The sequence below is a fragment of the Bos mutus genome, chromosome 11 (assembly GCF_027580195.1).
Source record: "Bos mutus isolate GX-2022 chromosome 11, NWIPB_WYAK_1.1, whole genome shotgun sequence".
Classification (NCBI taxonomy): Eukaryota; Metazoa; Chordata; class Mammalia; order Artiodactyla; family Bovidae; genus Bos; species Bos mutus.
Genome location: NC_091627.1, coordinates 43,723,627 through 43,745,173, shown reverse-complemented (window position 1 = coordinate 43,745,173; position 21,547 = coordinate 43,723,627). Strand labels below are relative to the sequence as shown.

General features: G+C 44.3%; 1 protein-coding gene across 4 annotated transcripts in view; it reads right to left on the bottom strand.

Moving 5' to 3' along the window:
- The window catches only part of SERTAD2 (SERTA domain containing 2), a 116,079-nt gene that overhangs the window by 7,020 nt on the left and 87,512 nt on the right, over positions 1-21,547 (bottom strand). The window contains exons 1-2 of one of the 4 annotated variants that reach the window (XM_070379370.1): positions 16,294-16,633; positions 5,419-6,041 (exon numbers count right to left, since the gene is read on the bottom strand). The exons of 1 other annotated variant lie outside the window; for it this stretch is intronic. In XM_070379370.1, coding sequence (XP_070235471.1) covers positions 5,419-5,429 — 11 coding nt within the window. In that variant the 5' untranslated portion in view covers positions 5,430-6,041; positions 16,294-16,633. Of the gene's footprint in view, positions 1-5,418; positions 6,042-16,293; positions 16,634-21,547 lie in introns of those variants that run through there. 2 more of the 4 variants (XM_070379369.1, XM_070379371.1) reach the window with 2 other exon arrangements.

The window sequence follows — 21,547 nt, the reverse complement described above, 5'->3', positions numbered from 1 at the left end:
GCTGTCTCATTTGTATGTACACACGGCATAGGACATTTCCTATCTAAAGTATCTGTGCCCATTTAAACCTGAGTGTGAATCAGAGAGGAGGCGACTTCATTTCACAGTACAAAACACTTGCTACTTTATCTATCAGAAGTACACTCAGACAGCTGTATTTTGAAACAGATAACTGTATTCAAGTATATACCATTTGTATTTGCTTACAATTTAATGCCACATCCAGAAAAACTCCACTTTCACCAAAGGAAAAAAAAAGTGAAAGTGAAGCTTGCTCAGTCGTGTCCAACTCTTTGTGACCCCGTGGATTATACAGTCCATGGAATTCTCCAGGCCAGAATACTAAAGTGGGTAGCGTTTCCCTTCTCCAGGGGATCTTCGCAACCCAGGGATCAAACCCAGGTCTCCTGCTTTGCGGGTGGATTCTTTACCAGTTGAGCCACAAGGGAAGCCCAAGAATACTGGAGTGGGCAGCCTATCCCTTTCCAGCAGATCTTCCTGACCCAGGAATTAAACCGGGGTCTCCTGCATTGCAGGTGGATTCTTTACCAACTGAGCTATCAGGGAAGCCCCACTTTTACCAAAGAGCTCACCATATGCATTTAGCTATCATATAAGGCCGTTACATAACCTATGTTATACACTATAATTTGAATGTACCCAATACACCCAAGTGTGTGTGAGAGTACACAAGTGCGTGCGTGCGCGTGCACGCACGCACACACACACACACACACACACACACACACACACACACACACTATCTCTCTCTCTTAAAACAGTGTTTCTCAAAGTGTGATCCATAGATGGAACCAGTCTACAAACTATTACTGGTTCACAATGAGGTAAGTAGAAATTCTGTACTGCTTAGAAATTTTTATGGCAGATTTACAGAGTAATTATATTTTGTAAATAAAACTTTTTAAAATGAGGCTTCTATTTTTACATCCGTGTAACTCATTTCATTTTTCCAGTATTCTGTCAGGTTTCACTGAAGTATTAGTCCATAAAGGAGGAAAACACAAAGAAGATGGTCTTTCATCACAGAAAGTTTGAGAGGCACTGTCCCAAAATGTAAACCAAACACATGCCTCAAAACAAGTATGTAAGCTTATGGCTACTTTAAATGTTTACTGGCTCTCTGAAGGAGAAGTAACACTCAGGAAAGACAATGCAGATGTTTCCTTTCTTTCAGTCATTCACACAGAACTGTCTTTTAAAGACTTGTTACCAGGAAAAAAACAACAGGACTTTTTCAATAACTCACATTTCTCTAGAAATAATCAGCAAGCACATAGAACTTAACTATTTAAAAAGCACGTGGTACTACAGGCATGGTTAGCCAAATTCTCATGGCTGAGGGAGATCGATGGAGATACTTTTCAGAGAGATACTTCACTGTGAGAAGCACCTGATTTCCAATTAGAATGATCTAGCTGGTCATTCGGAGAAGGCAATGGCACCCCACTCCAACACTCTTGCCTGGAAAATCCCATGGACGGAGGAGCCTGGTGGGCCGCAGTCCATGGGGTCGCTAAGAGTCAGACAAGACTCAGCGACTTCACTTTCACTTTTCACTTTCATGCATTGAAGGAAATGGCAACCCACTCCAGTGTTCTTGCCTGGAGAATCCCAGGGACGGGGGAGCCTCGTGGGCAGCTGTCTATGCGGTCGCACAGGGTCGGACACGACTGAAGTGACTTAGCAGCAGCAGCAGCTGGTCATTATCGACTCAATGTACATGAGTTTGAGCAAACTCTGGGAGACAGTTTAGGACAGGGAAGCCTGGTGTGCTGCAGTCCAGGGGGTCGCAAAGAATTGGACATGACTAAGCGACTAAACAACGACAACAACAAAGCTGGTCACAGCTCTGTGATGTGATATGGATCCGAATGATTTAGAGAAAGCCTGATAAGACATCTGTAATGCTGTCTGGAAGGGGAAGGAGGAGGACCTGGGTACGCCAAATCCATGAGCAGGAACAGATAGATGAACTGAATCTTGGATGCTTCTCAAATGTGTAAATAAGGACCCATGATAGAGTATCTCTCAAAGCAGGTTTGGCTTCATTTTTCTATTTTGTTTTATGAGGCAAACTGCTCTACACACCCAGTAAGATTCCAAAATGCACACAATCCTGATTTGTAATCTGAACTCTAGCTACATTTTTACAAAAAGGAGTGAAAAATGACATGGTAAAATCTAACCCACATTCTTATGTAGAACATTACATTTTTTTTTTTAATTTAAAATTTGTAAAAAAAAAAAAAAAAAAGTTTTCCCAAAGTTTGCTTAACATGCTGTTCAGAGTTCTGTCTGCCCACTTTCAGAAGAGGCCTCCAATTCCTGGAAGTGGGAGGGAGGTGAGAAGGACCCTCACTTGGAGATGTGTGAACATGGAACAGACACGATTCAAAGACAAGACAAGCCTCTCAAAAATACGAGGGCCAGGCTGCCCAAAGCCTCTCCTCAGGCACTCCAAGACAACAGCAGTAGCTCTTCAGGCCACTGGAGAGGCATGTGACCTTTTAAAAGGCCCCACTTGGCTGCAGAGTGAAGATGGAGCAGTAGCTGGAGGTCACTAAGGGCTTCAGGGTAACAGGGGTGGGGGTGTGGCAGGAGGTGTGTGCTGTTCCTGCACCAGAGGCCCCTTGGAGTGGAACTGGACACCGGATGGTAGCCTGGAGTTCCCTGAAAAGAGGAGCTTGTGACAAGTTGGTTTCCAGGCTACCCCGAGACTCAGCACCTCACTTTGCCTCCTCCCTCGACTTGTGAAGACCCAGGCCCAAAGCCCGTGGTCTTCTATCCAGTCTTTCAGTAGAAGGCCCAAAGGAGATCCGGAACTTCAGGGTGGTTAGAGACCCTGACATGGAGGAGTGAGGTGCGTGCTCGCTCCCTTTCCTGCCCACCTAGAGGGGTCTAAAACTAACCACAGTCACTCTTTTGATTGAATATTCACTGGCTATTAATATACAGTTCAAGGTAAAATACCTTCCCTCCCCAATAAACTTGTTAGAAACAAACCCCTAACATTCTGATTTGCTTAACATAAATTTTGGCAAGTATTAACTGCAGCAATCTAAGTTTTGAAAAGAGAGAACAAAAACTCATAGGGAGCAATACAAATGGACACTTCTCTGTGGGAGTTTTCCAGGAGGTTTAATAGTGAATAAAACTCTCCAGATACCAAACCTGGCTTTCAGTCAAGCCACTTTCACTAGGAAAGACCCTGCCCTCAAATGCTACAAATCTGCCCAGGGAAGATGGTCAACAGTAACATGTCACTAGGCGATTCCTCAGAAGAGAAAGAACCAGAGAAGCAGGAAAAGATATTATTTGGGGGTTTGCAATTCCAGATTCTAATGACTCCCACAGTCAGGAATCAGAGATCAGTACAGACTGGGTGACCGGGGAGAGACTTCCAGAGATAGGATTTGAGGTTTATACTTAAGGCAGGATTGCCTCTCGGTGAACGTGTCCCACCCCAGACGGTAAGCTGTCTGAGGGTTTTAGACAGTTCTGTTCATCTCTGTATCCTCAAGGTAAGGCAGTCCCTGACACACAGAAGATGCTTCAGAAATAGCGACTGGATGAATAGTAAATGGAAAGAATGAGAAAAGACATTGAGGGACAGCCAGAGACGGACTGTAAAACAAAAACAGAGATGTGTGTCTTTGGCTCTGGGTGTAAACTTGGCGTGAAGGGAGGGTATGACAAAGGGGAAGTCTGAACGAACCTCAGAGGGCACAGCTGTACAGGGCAGGCGTTGGGTAAGATCTGTTGGGACCGGAGGCACTGAGGGTGGGCAAGGACCCTGCATCCAGAAAGCTGTGCGTGCCTCTCTCATTCTTCAGTTCTCAAACTTGAGTGAGCATCAGATTCACAGAGGGGGCTCGGTAAAAGAATGCTCCCCCCGCCCCCCACTATCCTAGATTCTCATTCATTTGGTCTAGTGTGGAGGACCGAGCTCTATATTTTCAGCAAGTTTCCAGGTAATGCTGGTCTAGGGACCTCATTTTGACAACCACGACTTCCTTTTTTCTCCACCCAGCTATTTCATATTTAAGCCTGAGAATACCTTTACTCAATTAAATCTTGAGTTTAAACTGCTTCCCTATTTGTGCCTAAGCAGGTAAGGAAACAAAGAATGAGTAGCTTTGTGATGGCAACTGACATCAAAAAAGAAAGACTACATGCAGAAGTAAGATGTCCTAAGCTCAATTTTAATGATAAATCTCAGTTTCTCAGACTGATACATGTGATACCACCAGCTCACTGGGGCCTAGGTTCTTCTTGCCGTGATCACAGAGTGAATGGTAGTGAGGCCCAGTGTCCTGAGAGAAACTGAAATAGTACCCATGTGTTAAAAGGAGCATTTCATAGCTTTTACATTTTTAAAGCACTACAGGAAAAAGACGCAAACATTAAAAAAAAAAAAAAGAAAAAACAAGCAATCAAAAAAGTTCTCTTAAACTCAGTGTTTTTTCAATTATTTTACAGCTATGCCTTGGAAAAACTGTTTAAAACACCGTCCTTTAATATTATTTGAACTGTCAAAATAAATGTTACGATTTTCTTTTTCCCCTCCTTTTTTTGGTTATTGTAATAATACAAACACTTCTGTCGAGGGCTGACTTTCAATAGCTCGCAGCGAGAGAGCTGCTTTGCTCCATACAAAACCCCAGCCCAAAAGGCTGTCTACGAATGGCTGAGCACCAGGTTCCCCACGAACTAATTATGATTTTAAAATTAACAATATTAAATCCACTTTTGCAAACCACCACTTGTGTAATCCCCACTAACAACAAAACCCACTGCTTTAACCTGCAGCCCGCTGTGGCCACCAGTGCTTCCTAGAGGCCCAGAGCCTGGGGGCCGCTGACTTGATAGGTGCACGGAGGGGCTGTGCGTGGCCCCTGAGGGCAGCATCACCGCTGGGGCTTATGAAAGGCCCAAACTGGGAGCCTGCCCCGGCCCACCATGGGGGCTGGCTTTCTGGCTCAGTGGGGGTGGAGGGGGGGGGGTCAAAAAAAGATGCAAAAGACTTTAACTCAGTTTATCCCCCCAAACAGTTATCACCCCAAACAGAAGGAAAACCCTCCAGAAGGAAAATCCTACTCAGTAACCACGGGAATTAATGCTGCAAAAGGTGTTTTAAAAGAAGGTCAGGATTGATAGCTTAGTTCCAATTTCTGAAGGGAGGAAATCACTGGGGAGGGTAAGACTGACCATATGATCAAAGAGGCAGCCAGGAGGGGCGGCAAGCAGCCAGCACACCAAGGCAGACGTGGAAAGGGCTCCCAGCTCCGCACCACCCGATGCTCACACACACTCGTTCGTCCACACACAGAGGCGGGGCACACGGGGGAATCCTGAAAGTTATTACTTTAAAACACCTCAAGGCTGGATGGTCTGTACCTTGTGTACATTTTCAAGAGCTTGTTCCAATTTCCTTTTGGACCAGTAAGTGACAAGTAGAAATCCAGGGTTTTCCTTTCTCAGGAGCATAGCGGGCTTCACGATTAAGTGACATGTTGTCTCAACAGTCGGTTTACAGGGCAGAGCTCAGTCCTGGTGTCTGCCGTCAGGGAAGGGTAGCTCCTAGTGGGGCTCTGGGCTCCCCGGGAGCGGGTCTCGCTCTAGGTCCTCACCAGGGTGAAGAGGCTGGCGTCTGCTGTTCGATGAGTCACTGGCCTGCACACTCAGGACCTGTGCACGTTTCTGTATGCCCGTGTCACTGGTTAACAGCTCTCAAGTGAAAGGCTCCTAATAAGAGTCCCGGGTCTCCTCAACCACACCGTCCTGTGTGACAAGTGGTGTGACTACTGGCTGCTGAAGGGTCCAGAAGTGCCCATGCTGACACTAAAAATTATAAAAACGAGGCGTTCACAGTAACGCTAATGACTCAGAATGATGCCTTTTCCTCATAGAGCTACCCAGTTTGAAGAAAAAAGAAGCTATGACGTGTGACGAGTGTCTTCAACCAGGCTAGCAGAGGCTATTTCCTCACTCAGACATCCTGAGCCGCCAAACCCAAAGTCCTGTAAATGGAAACACACGCATGCTTTCAGTTTCTTTCGGGGGCAGTGGAAGAAGAAAGAAGTTGCCCCTGGCAAAACTGAGTGGGTGACAGTCTCTCCAGAGCAGGAGAGAGGCTGGCTACAAATGCCGATGAGACAACTTCTGAAACACAGAACATTCTCATCTCTCCTCTCTGACGCCTGCCTTAGGGTGTGCTTTGGGTCCTGCTCTTGAGGTGGTCCAAGTGCAGCCCCTGCTCCTGAACAGGACGCCTGCCACCAGCCTCCAGCGAACTCTGGGAAGAGCTCTTTTGTCAGCTGGCCACACATCACCTCCCAGGCAGGAAGGAAAGGCCCCCTCCTTGTTCCACAGGGGAAGCCAGGTTCCCTTAGACAACTTTCTACACTGTTAAAATATTACACCTTAATCAACATCCAACACTCAGGAATCTGATAATGGGTAGGCTTTTGACACCCTTCCTCCCCCAGGTAACAGCAGAAGCCGCGGGGTGGGGGTGGGGGGACACGACTTAGAGGACACCCTGAAGGGACATGCGGGGGGGGGGTGCTGGCAGATCTGGGAGAGAGCTGACAGAAAGTGGGGTGCTCCCAAAGCCAGTGCTCTGGGACAACCCAGAGGAAAAGAGTGGGTAGGGAAGTGGGAGAGGGGGTTCAGGATGGGGGACACACATATGTATACCCGTGGTTGATTCATGTTGATGTATGGCAAAAAGCATCACAATATTGTAATTATCCCCCAATTAAAATAAATTAATTTAAAAAAGAAAGTGGGGTGCCTGCAAGGATCTGCCAGCGGGGATGTTCCATGCACTGTGACCCGTGCAGTTCCCCCAATTCCTGGTGGTGAGCCTCCGGGAGGCCGTGCGGGGGTCAGCACTCCCCCAGGCTGCCTGCAGACCCCAAAGCGACTGCTTCCGGCCTCCGGGAATGGCAGAAACACGGGCAAAATTCCAACAGGGAGAAAGCCTCTGCGTGTTTACTCCCAGAAGACAAGGGAGGGTAAGTAACTGAACCCCTAAAGCTGCCCCTATCGGGGAAGCCTATTTTTTTCTTTCTTTTTTTAAGCCCAAGCTCATCCAGGATGAGGTCCCTGCAGTAACATCCATGCTAATTGCTAAGTAAGACAAAGCCTTCCCTAACAAATCAGCAATGTAATTATGAAGCCAGTCACTAGATCAAGCCAGTTAGGCGCGCTCGGCGCGGCTCCGAGGCTGTAACCCGACACCACTGTTTGCGGAGGCGCCTCCCCGGGCTCTCCCGGCGGCGCTCTCTGCCGCGGGTAGCGCGCGGCCGCGCATCCGTGATCAGACTCCAGTCGGACGGGTCCCGCGGCGAACAATCCCCGGGCTTTCTCGACAGCGTCTTAAAGCCTGGAGACAAACCGAAATTCGGCCAGGAAGTCAACCTTGAAGTCAATTAAAACAACAGCTTTTACTGTTTGGGGATGTAAGAAACTCTTGCCTTCCCTCCTAGGACTTTTATCTACTTCTATGAAATTGCAGACGGTTTCTGACTGGTTTGTCAAACATAACCTTTCCTCTTGGAAAAAGAAAAGGACATTTTCAAATGTGGATAACTGCATTTAGTAAACAAATCGTGAGAGATAATATTTCAAGTGAATATTTCTTAGGAATAAATTATGGCCTTGTTACTAAACATCTGGAAAGAAACAGGTTTTTTAGAATGTAACTGTTAAGTAATAGAAAATATTTCTAATATCCTGTCTTACTGGTATAGGTTTTAGACCTAACTCTTAGGAAGCTAGGGACATCAGTCACCTTCCAAAGATACTGAGGATGTTTACAGTTCTCTTAGTTTATGTAACAATTTTGACTAAAAGCACTGCACACCTAAAGTAAAAGACTGAGCCGAATTATACAGTTTCTAAATTTAAGATGAGCAAAAAAAAAAAAAAAAGATTCTATGCCTGGAATATGCTTTAAAATACTCTAGAAAAAAAAGACCATGAAGATGAAACAAGACTGACAAAATATTGATGATTGTTAAAGCCCGATGATGAGCACAAGGGGATGTACTGTACTCTATTTACTTTTGAGTGTGTTTGGAATTTTCCATAATAAAAAGGTAAAACATGTACACACACATCAATACATATTTTAAAAATTCTACAAATTTAAAAAAAAGTCAAACACAATAAACTATTTATACCCTCAGTGAGAACTATGATATTAACTTGATAAGCTATTTTACACAGAAGAAAGCTATAAATGCTCTTTGTAAACAAGCATGCCCACTACAAGTTGGAGCTCCTCTTCAGCTTTGAAAGAGAGTATCACATCTAACCACAAGGGGGCGCAGGAGAGCAACAGGCACTCCTGAATTCTGATTATTCACCGCAATTTCTATCTACAGATCTCAAAGTATACACATTTCCAAGACTGTTCCCTAATTCAGGTCTCCATAGGACACTGCTTGACAAGCCAAGAGCCCTGCCAAGACCACACTATATTATGCTATGGTTCAAAATCTGGAAATATTGTATAAAGAAAAGGTTGTTGTCTGTATATAAGTAACACTGATGTTTCAAAACCCATGACTAAAATCCCTGGAGGATTCCTGAAGCAAGAACACACACAACAAACATACAACCTGAGTCATAAGATGCGGACTGGGAGAAGCCAGTAGTTCAGAATTTCCAGTGGGGGTCCTAAAGTGATCTCCAACAACACAATGAGTCTCAAGGTTAGCAGTAGGAATTTTACTAGGATAGAAAAGCCTTCAACAATCCAATTGCTTTGTATTAACAGGAAATTGCCTCCACACTGAACAGAAATGGCTTCTGGCAGTTTTTTGGGAAAACTTCATAAAGAATATTGGGGAGGAGCCGTTAAATTGTAAAACACTGGTAACCTTAGAGAGATCATGAAGCAAGTTGATTGTATAACTTGCTGGAATTCTCCCTATGCAAATTACAAATTACATCACTGTTTGAGGTATTGAAGTTCTATGATATTGTATGTTCATAAGAGATGACCTATTATCACCAATCTTTCCATAGGAAACTTGGTAAATATGAACCATTATAATATTATTTTTATAAATAATATATTATTATAGACATTAAAATTATGATGCTATTCCACACTAATTTGTTGTCAGGAACTCAGCTTTAGCATGCTGAATCTAAAGCCTCATTAACATTAAGGGAAGGAATTCTTAGATTTGAATTTCTTTCCCTTAAGATTATATGCCAGTAAAGGCCAACCACTCTTGTCCCACCCCCATTCCCATGCATAATGAAAACATTTTTTTCTCCAGTACTTATAATTGCTTGGATGGCATTCTGGTTTCAACTCTCCTGTACTATCTTTTCCCCAAAGATACCTTGTTTTTCTGCTCACACTAGAGACCCTTAATAAACAATGTCAGAGGGGAAAAGGCTTAGGGTTGAAACCAAATGCTTTGCCAAAAGTATGTGATGGTGTTTTTTTTTTTTTTTAAAGAAGGCCTTCAGATACATAAAACGGTCACACCAAAACAGGTAAACATAATTTGCTAGAACAAATCTGTGAAAATAAAATTTCATCTTAATTAAAACAAAAGATTACTACCTTCTAGGTTTTGTTAGCCAACTAACTTGTCACTGAATAAAACTAACAAAAACTAAGTATGCTACATTAGGGAGTGTTTTTATGAAAGTGTTTTTAAGGGATATTATTAATTTTTAATCTCCTCTGTTTTAAAATTGGGAATGCTTTAATACTGTAAAAAATCACTTAAAAGAAGATATGCTTTATATTCCTCAAAAATATAGAACTTACTTTATCTTCTAACTTCTACATGCAATCTAAAGAGAAAAACCAGAGAAATATTCTTTACTTACTCATTGAGTAAGTCTAAACATTGTATATAGTCTAAATCTGAATTCCTCAAAAGAAAACTATCCCTAAAAAGAAAACTATCACATTTCTATAATATGACATATGAGTATTAAAATTTAAGTAAGTAAGTAAGTAAAGTCACTCAGTCGTGTCTGACTCTTTGCGACCCCATGGACTGTAGCCTACCAGGCTCCTCCCATGGGATTTTCCAGCCAGAGTACTGGTGTGGGTTGCCATTTCCTTCTCCAGAGAATCTACCCAACCCAGGGATCGAACCCGGGTCTCCCACATTGTAGGCACTTAACCATCTGAGCCACCAGGGAAGCATATTAAAATTTAAGGTACAAGGTAAAAGAAATATACTTCAGAGACGCCTGAGAGGGAGGAAGGGCTTCCTTTGTGGTTCAAAGGGTAAAGAATCTGCCTGCAATGCAGGACACTTGAGTTCAATCCCTGGACTGGGAAGATCCCCTGGAGAAGAGAATGGCTACCCACTCTAGTATTCTTGCCTGGGAATCCCCATGGACAGAGGAGCCTGGTGGGCTACTGTCCATGGGGTTGCAAAGAGTTGGACACAACTGAAGTGACTAACACACAGAAAGGGAAGAAACAACTATTCTACTATGTAAATATCTATTTCATATAAGTAACATTCATATTCAGAATGTTTAAGTTAATTCTAAAAATTAGGCAGACTCCTGATAAGGTTTTACAAAGACAACTTAAACTTTATTTCATACACTTGAATAATTCACAGAGTAGAAAAAGTTAAGGAGGATACAAATTAAGCTTGAAGGCAGTGAATGATACTTTGTAAATATGACAGCCCTTCTTTAATAAACAAAATAATTACTTTGGGGCTATTTTGAGATAAAAAGTATTTCTTCCAAAGGATTTCTGAGCATCCATAACTAATGACCCACAGAACTTTACTCAAAGTCACTCAAACATAATAAAAGTAATCAGAATACCACACTGAAAACAATACATATTTATTTTCTAAGGAAACTACCTCTCAGAACTTCAACCTGTAGGAGCTTCAAGGACCTTTAAGGAGATCTTGCCTCCACCCCACCCCACTGCCACCCCTGAACATTCTGTTCACCCTGCCTATCTTTAGAGGCTTCCAAAGCAAGAAGGCAGGTGCCACTTGAGGAATCCACGTTTTGAATTTGCTAACCAACTACTGCTAGACAGCTAACAACCGTCATCTGGTAAAATCTATTTTATTTTCTATTTCTGGCCATAATAAAAATATTTTAAAAAGTAGTCTGTTAAAAAAAAAAACAACTATTCGGAAAAGACCATCACCAGGTTCGTGACAAGCACAGAGGCAGTGCAAAAACTTCTTCATCAGCTACAGACCATGGTGCTCAAATTCCTCTGCCAGACCCTTTTTCTGTGACTGCAAGGAAGACACAGAAGTACACAAACATGGAGGTTCCCTCCTCAAGAAAAGGGAAGAAATCTGAAAAGCAAATCTGTATCAAGTATTATTAAAAAACGGAATAACTACTAAGACAGGTTCAGATTAAAACAGTTGCCACCTCGTTATCTCATTGGCGTGGCTAGAATTTTATGCAAACCTGTCCTGGTGTAGAGATGACCTTGGGACTTTCAGATTCCCTGAGTTTAACTCAACACTTCTAAACACCAGGGTGGGGTACGCCAGCCGGCCTGCCTGAAGCCGGGGAGCTGTGGCTGGCGTGGAATGATAAGCAGTCAGCCAGAAGAGCAGAGCAAGGGGCTAAAGGTTGATCAGCAGCAAGTAATGCTTCATTATTTAATTTTCTGACCACAGGCACCATCAAGTAATACTTTTTACTTTTGTTGAACAGGTTCACAGAGACAACTGAGTGAGTGAGTGAGTGAGTGGGGGAGTGGGGGGGTGGGGGGGTGTGAGTCCTAAAGAGTCAGAAGCCCTTCCCCTTCACTGTTCTACTTCATGAAACTCCTCAGAAGCACACAAATGCCTGGTTTAGCCTCGTCTTTTCAGTTAACCACCTATGAAGGTTTTTGAAAGAAAAAAAAAAAAAAGCTGAGGATTAAAGAGCAACTCTGAGAAGCTACAGGTTTCTGCAAGGGGACAGAGACATAGTAAGGCCAGACATAAATGAGTGTTCACAACTGAGGTCTGCTGCTTGCTACTCGGAGTTACTAGAGAAACAAAGCTGCCTTTGGGCACCTAAAACTAGTCGGACCTGCTGTAGCAGTTGCGCAGTCGGCCCGGCGCTGTCCCCCGCTCCCCTCCCTCCGGCCCCCGCCCCACGCATCCGCATGGCTCACTCCACTCGGGGCGGCGCCGAGCGGGCACACTCGGCCCTGGCTCTGCTGTCCCTGCTCAGGGGCAGGCCCAGCTCTGGACACACGGGCGTGCAAGTGTGAGAGGAGGCCAGACGAGACAGCAGATGCCGACTCCATTCCGAACTGAAAGCTGCAGTGGGTGCAGAACACGGCTTCTGTGCTCCTGGGTTGCTAAGACAGATACACCAAATTGTGGGACTGGCTGCTGGGACTCCAGGCAGGGATCCCCGTTTAAGTTCAGAGGAGGGACGGGAGACCTTGAGAGGAGACGAAGGAGGCTTTCTAGCTCCTAGGGCCCTCCGACCACAAAGAGAGCTGAATTCCCTTCCAAAAGGGAGTTTTCATTGTCTGGGGTGCTTGTTGAAATGACATACATCTGTTTTGTCCTATGAGCAATCATATGTTTGCAAAGATATTCTGATATTTTTATTTTCGAATTTCTATTTCAAAGAAAATTTTTAGACAGCCAAGCATGTTTTGTTTGTCTCATGATCTTCAAGGAAAAAAAAAAAAACCAACAAGGCGTCCATTTATTACCCAGAATAGGAATGTCGTCTTTTTGGCCTGACATATGCCATTCACAGATTCATACAAAGAATGAACTGCCACACAGTGCTCATAGAGAAAGACACTGCTCCACACAATGAGTGATGGGCGCTCTGGGGGACAGTGCTGCTCACAGGACTGCCCAGCATCTGTATAGAGGGGCAAAGTTTGCCTTTAACGCCAACTGCACTGGCCATTGGAGACAATCATTTTGTTTAAAAGATATGCCAACTTCGGTGAGCTGCTCTTCCCTTCAAGAATATTAGAACTAACTATATGTAAAGTAGATAACCAGTGGGAATTTGCTGTAAGACACAGGGAGCTCAACTGGGGGCTCTGTGACAACCCAGAGGGGTGGGCTGGGGTGAGGGGTGGGAGGGAGGTTCAAGAGGGAGGGGACATATGTGTACCTGCCACAGGCTGATTCATGCCAATGAAACCAACACCACGATTGTAAAGCAATTATCCTCCAAGTAAAAAAAAAAAAAAAAAAAGAATATTAGAATTAAATTAAATATCCACACATTTCTTTAAGCAGGAGTCCTAGCTCGGGGGTTTTTGTCGGCTGTTTAAGGAATAATTATTAACAGTTGGTAGAAAAGACATGACTTGTACATATGCAGTGGCCACCGCATTTTTAAATGATCCTGTTCTGCTGGTCAGTGCAGATTAATGGAAAGACCGTGAAGGTGGGTGTTACCCTTATTTCAAGGCCATTTTCACTTAAAACTGGAGCTTGCCCTCTGGTGCCTTGAGCATACACCTGATCTTTGCACTCAGTAATCAGAGACACCTCTCTGTCCTCTCTCTTCCCCCACCCCACCCCTGCTTTGCCAAGAAACTGCTGCAACTATAACTATCTCCTACAGGATAGGCTGTAACAGTAAATATGAAATTCTGTAGCAACAAAGTTTTAGAAAATTCTACAAGTGAGTTAGAGTTCATACTCCAAAATATATTAACCTACACATTTTTAAAGTCTATGTTACAATACTAACAAAATTGTCTTGATTTTTTTGATATAACAAAATAAAAAATAAAACTTCATGCTTTTATTAGTATTTGTTTTTTAACAAGAAATCACAGCAAAAGAAACTTCTAAAAGTTTATGTTGTAGCTTTTATCTTCTTAATAGCTAAAGTGTAAAATATTTTGACTGTGGGCAAACTTTTAGTATAACTTGTTACTGATAATTTGAAGTATGCTTTTATTTTTATTTTCTTCATCAGTTTAATTTTTGACAGAAAAAATCTTGATTTGTACATATGTACATATGTATTTCAATGTCCCCTTATATGTTTTTTATCTATTTTGTGTGTGTGCACCTTTCTAAGTAGTGTTGCAACTCATTCTGCCGTTGGAACACTGTTTAAAATAGCATATGCCAAAAGCTATCTGCTGCTACACAAATTTGAGTTTTAAAATATCAAAATAAATACCATTTAACTATGCTCATTATTAATAATTTAGTGCATGGCAACTGGGTAACGTTTATATTTCAGCTTCTCAATTAAATAAAAGGCTTTCAAGGGGACAGTTCAACAAACAGAAGTCTAAAGGATTTCTAAATGTGAGCTAATATCCCTTTCTTAGTTTTTTAAGGGAAACAGGCCCAGGCAGCTGTTACCTAAGAAGCTGTGACACTCGCTTGACAATAAAACTGTTCACTAGGACATTCATGTCCTACACTTGGTTGGTATTATAAAATTTAAGTCTCCTATCGTAATTACCCAAAGAACAGAGCTGAATGTTAAAAAAAAAAAAAAAAAAAGGCTGTCCGATCCATTTCATAAGCTTTCTCACCTGAGAGCAACATGGTTATGCACATTTTAATTAGGAGGGTAAAGAAATAAAGTTATTTTAAAGGGTTTCAAACTTGATGAAGAACGTAAACAACTTTACATTAACATATAATATCTCTAAGTAAATCAACAAAGTTAAAGGCAGACTTTCTAACATTTATCTCTCTTTTTTTTCCACGAAGAAATAGCTGAAATGAACATTAAAGTAGAGATCCAAGAACAAGCTCTTCTTGCTCCTGCCAGAAGCTGAGATCTCAGGATGGGTATTTTCATCCTCAGAGCACACCCTACCACACTCAAATCAGAATAGACTGCTATAAAAAGGGGGAGGAGTGGGAGGAGCTCTAGGGGTGAGTTATGGCTTCTGGGTAGCTGAACAACTCCCCCCCGCCCCCCGCCCCTGCCCCCAGGCCCCCATCAGCAAAACAACCCAGAGGCTCTCAGGTGGACTGTCCTCCAGGGGTTGAGTGGAGCCAAGAGCCCACTTCACTCTTGTCAGAGACTCGTCTCTAATTATAAAAGGCTACTTTGAACACTTAAGGCCTCAGGGATCCGATTGGCTAGTACAACTTCTAGGCTCTTTACACACGTTATGGACATTTCTTAACATATATTGAGAAATCACAAAGCATATTTCATGAACAAAGCTTGAAAACATTTATTATCTTCCTTAAGACCAAAGGAGGCTGTCCAGCTTAATTCAAATGAAAACTGGTACAGTCTGAGACTGGACGTCTCACCTTGCTGATCGCCCTTCCCCATTAAGTGCCTGTAAAAACTTACTCTCCACCTCCTGAAACATCCTGAAACTAACCAGCTTGGAAGCAAAAAGTTATTCTAAGACAATGATACCTAATCTTTTTGAGAAATTTAAGGCTAAACACAGAATTCTACTCCCATCTCAATCTATTACTATTATTTCTGCTAAAAGTAAGATAACTCCTGGCCAAGGCAGGGTGGAGGGAATTTATGATTTTCTCTCGATGCAGGGGCGCTCTGAAGGCACCACGTCTTGGTACAAAGTCCAGGGCCTGGGACAGCTGGCTCCCCTCGGCCCCCTCCCTCTCAGTCATAGGCGGTCACCACTAAGATGACTTTTAGATTTCTAACTTAAAAAACTAATGAGACATCAAGTTTAACACACAAATTCAAAATCAATTCACTTGGGCACGGGCGAAAAGAGGGCGGAGAGGGATGTTTCTAAGTTAAAACACAGGGCAACTCACAGAAATACACTAAAGCAAGCTGGATGCAAACCCGGCCACAGGACTGAAAAGTGAAGCAGCCGTCGCGCCAGCAATACGAGTCTTAAAAAAAAAGTCTCGCACGTTCACAACAACACAACCGCCACAACACGCACACAGATCCCAAATGTAAAAGCGACAGCTCCAAGCTCCCTCCGCCCCACCGTTAGGCTCTGGTTAGCTCCCGACCCTCTCCTGACCCCGGTCCGTGACTGCCCGTCCCCTGCCTGGCCCTTCCCCAGCAGATCTGCCCGAGAACGCTGGGGGTACCCGGCGCCGGCCCCGGGGGTCCAAGGGCGCGGGGCCGGGGAGCAGCGGGAGGGAGCGCTCCTCCCGGTACCTGCTCCAGCCCAGGTCCCTCTCGCCGAGGCTCCCGCGACCCTCGCGGCCGCCCGGCGCCCCTCCTCCGCCCTCCAGGCTCACCCGGCCCTGGCCAGGTCCCAGCGCTGCCCCCACCCACCCGGAGCCCCGCGCATCCGAGAATCCCCTCCAAGCCGGCGCCGGGAGAACTTACCACATGCAGCTCCACCTGGGAACTAGCACATCGGGAGGGGTTTCTGCCCACTCCTCAAGCTACTCCCGCTCCATGCGGAATCCCCCGCTCCGGGGGCCCAAGGGTGGCGCCGAGGAGCGGGCAGGAGGCGAGACCGAAGCTAAGACTCCGCCGTCCTCTGCCTGCGCGCTCGGAGCATTATACAATGGTGGAGGAGGAGGCGGCGGCGGCGGCGGCAGGCAGCGGAGGAGGAAGCCGGAGGCGGGCGGAGGGGGCGCCCTGACCGAGCGAGCGGCAGCCACTGCTCCAGCACTAGCTGTGCAGGAGTGACGTGCGGCCAGCGAGCCTCCCGCGAGCTCCCGGCCCCGGGCTCAGCAGGCCCCGCCCCTCGGCCCGCCCCGCCCCCTCGGCCGCTAGGCCCCGCCCTCTCGACCGGGCCCCGCCCTCTCGACCGGGCCCCGCCCCCTCCCCCGGCGGTCCCGGGAGGCGCGATAAATGCCGAGCGGGGCCCGTCCGCCCCAGGAGCAGGAAGGGGCAGGCGGAGCACGCGAGATGCCGGGTGGCAGCGCCGCCCACGGCTCCCTACCCAGCCGGCGCGCCCTTGATTTTCTCTTAAGGAAAAGCTTAAGGAGAAGGGGAGAGGAAACGAGACACTCCGGCCAGGGGACCACAACTAACCACCAGTAATCCCCTCAGACCACTCATGCAAATGACGGAGCCGCTAGTGACAAAGGCGGCAACGAGTGCCGCGCGCGCACAGCCTGCTGAGTCGCGCGACCGCAAATATGACAAGCATCTCAGCTATTCTGCAACTTGGGGCCGGTTAGCCGGGCAGGCAGGGTCCCGGGGCGGGGGGGGGGGCCGTGGTGGTAGATGGGGAAAGAGAAAAATCCGACCGCGGGGCGCGGTATCCGCGCTGCCCGCGGGGTTTTCGAGACAGACGTCCCGGGAGGGCGGGGGCAGCGCGTCCGCTGCTGAGACGCTCTCCGATGCCTGCGCCTCCGGACATATGAGTGGCCCTCAGAGTGTCCAAGAGGTAGGATGAAGGCTCCGGCTGGAGGTGGGGACAAATCCCCCTTGAGTGCGGTGTCCTCAGCCCAACACTTGAAATGGGTCACCAAGTCAAGAGTACTTTATCGGAACAGGAGGGAAACGACTTGGCAGGCTTCGTGGCAGGCTTCGGCCGCGGTGCAAACCCGGCAGAGCCCACGCAGGTAGGGACGCCTGGCTTGAAGACGCAGGGGGGACCTAGGCGCAGTTTCACAGCGATAGCCTTTTCCTTCTCCTTAAGAAGTTCTGCTTTGAACTACTTATATTTATTAGGAAAATTTATACTAGTTTTGGGAGGCTTGTGTGTGTGGTGCAAATTTAAAAGTCCTAGGACAGGAGACCTCCCCTGGAAAATTAATGATTATTTTAAAAATGGCATGCACATTCAGTTTAAAGATGTTATGAAAAGGAATTCAGGCACCTTAAAATTTTGGCTGCCACCCCAATCAATATTGTCTCAGATCTCTTTGGAATTTAATGGTCCACTATACTAGTTATACTTAAGGATAATAAAGCTTTAAGACCTAACATAAAGGTGATTATAAGTCGTTAACATCAAGACAAGTTGAGACCTATTGGAACTGTTCAGTAATGATTTGTTATCAATCAAATTGACGGTATTATTGAAATTAAATCTGGGCTAAAATGTTGGTAGAGGAGAAAATGTTTCTTGTTTTATCTTGAAAGGGAATGAAAAAGATTTTTTACTGGACCCTCGATATAATTAAAAGGTTACACAGATTTTTTTTAAGTATAGCCAGTGCTAAAAGCTAATGATTTGTGTATATCTTTGGAAAATTTCATTACAATGGCATTCCAAATTACTCATCATGGAAGTCGTGCTCCGGGCCCTCAGCGCATCCTGCTCAGTTTGTGCCTAAGTGGCACAGTATTCAAACATTTTGCCATGAGGCCAAGATATTTTTCATTTCCAGAATTCTGCCTTTCAGAGAGGACACTACTAACAGTTTCCGAACAACCCACTCACTTTAAAGAGAAGCCATTGAAATAGAAGCTGCAATACTGTGATATCTCTGTAGCAGAGGCCAGAGGTTCTCTTGAATTTAAAATAAATTTAAACTGTTATTCATGAATTGAAGTGAGCACCAAGTTAGACTTGCACAATTTTTGTGACACGTGGATATTTTCTAGCAGATGAATTACTGGAAGAACTAAAGATCAAAGTGACAATTTTTGTGTCTCCAGAGTGGATGCATGATTTTGCTAAAGCACGAATTCTGTGTGTGCTCAGTAAAGGTCTGAGTTCTTAGGAAAGCAATCTGAGTTCCGAGGTAAAATATTTTTCACCTTCCCATACTTTTGAAGGTAAATGCCTTATTTTATATATGTTATATACAGGTATCTATGTTATATATGTGTCCCACTTTCCCCACTTTGAGATTCTGGCATCTTTTACCATGAAGTCAAAGCATGAAGTGGCCATTTGAATACCTGCTCATGTGGTCCCTCACCAAGTGGTACACAGTCCCCTCCCCTAGGGCCGAGTCCCCCTCAGCCCAGCACAGCAATTCCTGCCTGGCCCTGGGAATCCAACTCCATGAGGCTAAGGAAAGGCCCTCCCAGAGCTTTTGAAGTCAACTCCCTTTCCCTTTAGTATGCATGATTTTTTAAAAAAAATATTGTTTATTCCTAGCAAATGAGCAAGAAATGTTTAGTGAACACATGAGTATGGTTTTCACACTTTCACTCTCTGGGACACTTAAAAGCCCATTTAAAATAATCCTACCCTCAGGATTTAGAGTTTCTCCCTCTCACTTGCACATACAAGAAATTAGGCCAGTCATCCACATTTAACTATCAGGAACATATCTGTTTAGGGAGAAAAGAAACACTGCTCTTATAAGTATAGGACTGTGATGGTAATTTTTAAAAATACTCACAAGTTTAATTTCAGAGAGGTACTTCTCAACATTGCTTTGTGGTTCTGGGTACTAGTTTGCACTTCACTGCTTCTCTTGAAAGTTTCTGTACCCTCACGTCTTGCAAACAACCAGATGACTGCACTAACTGAAGGCCACTTTTAGCACTTAATTAATATGCACCAAAGAATTGACACAAGGACAAGCTAGCTATATAAACTGAGAAAGATTTCACAACAGTTTGCAAACTTATCCTTTCTCCTTTATTACATTTTATCTTTCAAGTTCCACAAGAAATACCAGTCAATCACCCATCTATATACCTTGGAAATATTCTTATGCCCCCCCCAATAAATGTTTCAGTTATTAAACACAATAATATAGCCAGCTGGGTTAAATCATCTTTTCATGGAAAATACAGACAGTCTAACTGAATGCAGACTTCCCATTCACTGATCACTGAAATCTATTAATAAATCTTCAAAATAAAGTCTGGAAGTCCCACATTACCTAACTGATTATCAGAGAATTGACACAGGATAGGATGACTAGGAAAACTAATGAACACTCTCACAAAGACAGCACGAACAGGCTCAGAACTTTTCAGCCTCTAGCAAGCTAAAACTTGACGGTGCCAAAGGAGCCGGGTAACTCATCTGCCTCTGCAAAGCCTTCTCCACCTCTTTGACCACCTCCTCACGTCAGGCTTTCTCCTGCCTGTCCTTGCAGCCATGCTTCACAAGAGCAGAGTTTCAACTCCAGTGAAGAGCCACTCTCGCAGTTTCCCTCACTGTTACTAGGCTGCTTTGCAATGACGGCCCCTTGTGTTCTGAGAGAGAGTCATTTTCCTGTTAGTGAACACACCTTTTTCTCTTTTAAAGATCTGACAATATTTAAATCCTAATTTAGAACAAAATCGTAATGATGATATTGGAATAAGACGCTCTTGAAACCCTTTTCTTTTTTTCTGGCATCTTTGATTAGTCCCTTCTATTTCTAGATGAGATGGCTTCTGTTGAGCATGAGTTTCCTCCCTACTTCACTGGCCACTATTTCCTGGTAAAATCCTCTGATAAATGGAGTGGCTCTCCTTAGACACTCTGGCTTTTGCTTTCAACTTTTCTCAGCTGGAAAGAGAAAGCCTTCCCTGGTGACAACTCTTCAGTGCTCCCATTCCTGCCAGATGCTGCTCCTCCACGGCTGGTGGGTGCTCCTCAGAAACCTCTCTCCTTGTCCTCAGTTCCCCAGACAGCACTACCTCTCTGGCCTCTACATGCTGGCCTATCTGCATGTTGACCTTGGATTTCCTGTCCATAAACCATGCTCCCTTCTTGAGCAATTCACCTTCTTTTCAAGGTACCCGGCACTTCTGGCTTCCCTAGAAAACTTGTGTGAATGTTAGAAATTGTACAGCCTCCAGACCATCAAGCCTGAGTCTTGGAGTAGGAGTCTGAAGATCTTGTACAAATAAATCACTATGAGTGATCACTGACTTTTTAGTTTCTTAATCTGCCATATCACAGATTTAGGATTAGCACTGGTTCTGGTGAAAAGAGCACATGTGGTTGGTTAGAAGATCTCAAGTGTAGTTCTTCAGCCACAGTCAGCAAGGAAGCTGAATCAGGGCCTTTCCATCTAGAGGGCTGTGTCCACCTCCCGCCAGATGAGGCACTAGGGCCCAAAGGTTCCTGTAGCCCCTTCCCAGAGCTAAGAGTCTATGAAAAGGTGGCTACAATGGGGACTACCTTCACAGAGGAGTTTGGAAGAATATAAAACCAACTTCATATCCTATTTTCTGTGACACACATTCTCATATCTGTTGTAGAAGTGATCTAAGCTTGTGTACCTTTAAATCACCTATGAGTAAAGAGGTCATTTAAGAGAACTAGGGTGATTTGGGGAGTGTAAATAACATATTTAAGCCACTTTTTGAAGTCCCAGATATAAAACTTCTACTTTGAGATGTGAAAAAAAGGTCAAAGCTTTAATGTGTATAGATGTCCAGGAAATACCTCTGACTTCAGACTATGAAGTATGATACTATGAAGTATCATTAAAAATAAACATGTGGGCAGAGAACACAGTTTAAATGGAAACAGTGCATACAACAAAAAAATGAATCAGTACTTTGCCACTGTGAATTTTTATTGGTTTTCTGGAGGAGAGGGAACACTTAAGCAAGACTTTATCTTTTAGTCACCAATGCAGAATTGTTCTTTAAAGACATGTTGCCAGAATAAACAAGACTTTTCCAAAATTATCTAACTATACAATAATATTTGCTTTAAATTGAAAAATATATATTTTAAATAAAAATATTTTTACATTTAAAATTTCAGAAAGGC